Raw genomic sequence first — 3,057 nt, forward strand, 5'->3', positions numbered from 1 at the left:
AGGGAGCAATTGGGTGTGGCACGAAGCCGCGGGGGACAGCGGGGACCGTGCCTGCTGCGGAAGGGCTGCGTCCCAGGCTCCCGGTCCCTGCCTCCCGGCTGCCCGCTCGTGAGGGCGGGTGTCCCCTTCACGGTGGAAGCGGTAAACAGGGGGTTAAATAGCCCCTTTCGCACATACACCTAGATATGTGAAATATATGTATTTGGAAACAAATATATATGTGTCTGTGTATATATATATATATATATACACACACACGTATCTCGCCCTGCGCCCTGACCAGTGGCATTTTGCCAACTGGGAATTTTACAGGAGCAAACTGGTGCCGCGGTTTTTCCGCAGCCGACGGCAGCAGCCGCAGCCCGACTGTGGCGAACCAGCAGGTGCCTCTGCCTGTCCGGAGAAAGGAGGGCGAAGAAGGGAGGTCGTGGCTCGTCTAGGACCCCCCGCTTTTGCTGGGTATCTCTCAGCTACCCCCGGGCCTCTTCAGCGCTCCCTTCTCCCGGGGCCGTCGGGGGGGGTTGTATCAGGCAATCGCTCCTCAGCTCCCGTTTTGTCGGACTGGTTCTTCTCCTGTCTGCTAAAAGACAACCTAAGGGGGGGAGAAAGGGCTGCAAAGCTCGGATGTTGTCCGGCGCTGCCCTTGGACACTCTTTACAATCTGTGTTTCTGGGGGGATTGGGGAGAGAATCTATTCGTGAGTGTCCGAAAAGGGCCATCGGTTTCCACGTCTGTGAGGACATCTCATTCAGAAAGGGCGGAACAATCTGCCCTTAATGATTTGAAGATGGTGACTTTGGATCAGTTTTTTAAAAGCTCTAATAAACAAATTTTTCTTAATTGGAAAAATGTATCCTGGCACGCCCGTGTCTTTTCCCTGTTCTCCATCCACTACAGGGTAGCGCTGCTATTCACTCCCCGTCCTAAGGACAAAAAGTCTCCGGTGTGACAATAAACCAGAGGCTCCTTAGCAATTTAACACAAAGTAGATAGCCGGGGTGTCAACACGTCTTTGTTCTGTCCAGCATTTATTTTCCTGCTTGTTGAAGTGTAGCTATTAGAAACTGCATGAAGGTGAAACTCGCCTTAAACAACACTTTTACTTTTCTGGATTTTTTTAAACAAACACAATAAAAAAAATATGGGTGGTATGTTGTTAAAATGTATCTGTTGTTATTATTGTTGGTGATGTTATTACGTTTTATTCCGACACAGTAACAGATTATGACAGTGCATTCTTTGGGCTATTTTCAAATAGAATGAAATAAACAATTCCGGTTTTGAAGAAACTAATACCCAGCCCAGTGTCCGTGTTTTTTAAATTTTAGGTTGTCAGAAACTCAAATAAATGCAACGATTCTACCTCCTTCCGAAATATCTGAAAGAGGAGGCGAGGGAGCTTGTGAAAGAAATACTCCTTAAGAAGGAAGAGGGACCAGTATGAAGGACACATGCAAATGCAAAGATTAGGGGTGGGGAAGGCAATACAAAACCCAACGCATGGATTAAATAATAATAATCAAAAATCAAAGAAAGAAAGAAAGAAGACGCAGCAAGGAAAACTCAACGAGAGAATTGAAGGCTGAAGTACAAAGGAAGGGAAATCGCCTTTGCTCCAATTTACAGACCGGTGATTGTCTGAAGGAGTTGCGCTCCCTGTCACCTAATCTCTTCCCTTGGCGGCTTGTTAGCGTTTGGCACGGGGTCTCTGCTCACAGAGCATTATACATTCGATATTCAAAAACCCTCCTTACATATACATCACTTGCTAATTTCGTCAGTGTGTGCACATTTCAGCGGCTGGTAATAGGACATTGTTATTTAAAGGACAAATAGCTTTGACCCGTAAAGAGGCAGGAGCTCGTATTTTTCCCTGTCAATTCCAGTCTGCCTCTTAAAAACAAAAGTTGGAATGAAAGAGGAGGAGAAATTATGGAATTCTGCTCAAAACGAAGGAGAAGACAAGAGAGAGTAGGAATGCAATTAAACCACGAAAGAAATACACAGAATGACAGTCTTTCTTTATGGTAAAGCATTGATTTTCTCTATAGAGACAACTGGACAATACTGTTGAGCTGCAATCCAGAAACCTTTTGGTTTTGCTGTTTGCTCGTTGTTTTTATTTTCTGAACACTCTGGTAGGTTACGTCTTGGCTTTCTTCATGCGCACAAGCCATTTCGTTATCAAGATAATGTTTCTTTCAAGTATTTCAGATTTTCCTTCTCCATCTCGGAGGTTTCTCTATAAGGTTTGTAGCTGTGACCCGCAGAAGCCTCAGTCCTTGGTAAAGAGGTCTATCCATGGAAAAGAAAGTCCCAGCTCATTTCTATAGGTTACCGGAGTGTATTTAATTTGGGTTGGTTTTTCTTCCTCTTCCGTGCCTAAAATCCTTCTCAGAGATAAAACACGAGTCATCTATTTTCTTCTTTTTTTTCCCCCTTGGAATGAAAATCCTTTAAAGACTGTGCTATTTTTTAGTATTTTTTTTTCCTGTAGGTGTCCACTTGTGGGGAGAAAACACGATTAAATAAACATCGGCTGTAGGTACATTAACTCGAAGAGAAGCCCGGAAAAAGGACGCGTTTTAAATAACCCTGAGACGAACGTTTATCTCGTTAAAGGTACTTCTTCTCGCTGGTCCATGGAAACTGAGGTGGCTTTGCTAAGCACAGAGGGCGTGAAAGTGAGGAAAGAGTCAGTCCTGGTTGTGGCAGAACAGGTAAAGTCTGATCCGGAGGGTCTCTGCGCCAGCCCGTTGGACTGGCCGCTGTGGCAAGCCAGGCAGGAGCAGGGGTTGCCCCCACCGCTGCTGAGTCCATGAGTCGGGACAGGGTAGAGAGAGGGATGCCTGAAGGCGCACAGCAGTTCTGGTCTCGGGTAGGGGTGGGAGAGGACCCTGAAGGTGTCCAGCGGCCTTAGGGGGGTACTGAAGGGAGTGGCCGCAGAGGCCGAGGAGGCTCCGATGCCCATGTGGGAGTAGTAGGGCAGGGGCAGGTGGGAGGGGAAGGGGTAGGGCAGGTTGCCGGTGGCCGCTGCGTGGCTCATCATGTAGGTAT

The 3,057-nt window shown here is 47.0% G+C and overlaps 1 protein-coding gene across 1 annotated transcript; it reads right to left on the bottom strand.

The window, feature by feature from the left end:
* Positions 1–2,608: 2,608 nt before the first annotated feature.
* On the bottom strand, positions 2,609–3,052 carry EVX1 (even-skipped homeobox 1; the record flags this gene model as incomplete). The annotated part of the gene is made up of 1 exon (XM_010077557.1): positions 2,609–3,052. A coding segment is annotated over one exon (444 nt), but the record flags the coding sequence as incomplete, so codon positions are not given.
* Between the last annotated feature and the right edge of the window lie 5 nt (positions 3,053–3,057).

The sequence above is a fragment of the Pterocles gutturalis genome, unplaced genomic scaffold (assembly GCF_000699245.1).
Source record: "Pterocles gutturalis isolate BGI_N339 unplaced genomic scaffold, ASM69924v1 scaffold1308, whole genome shotgun sequence".
NCBI lineage: Eukaryota > Metazoa > Chordata > Aves > Pterocliformes > Pteroclidae > Pterocles > Pterocles gutturalis.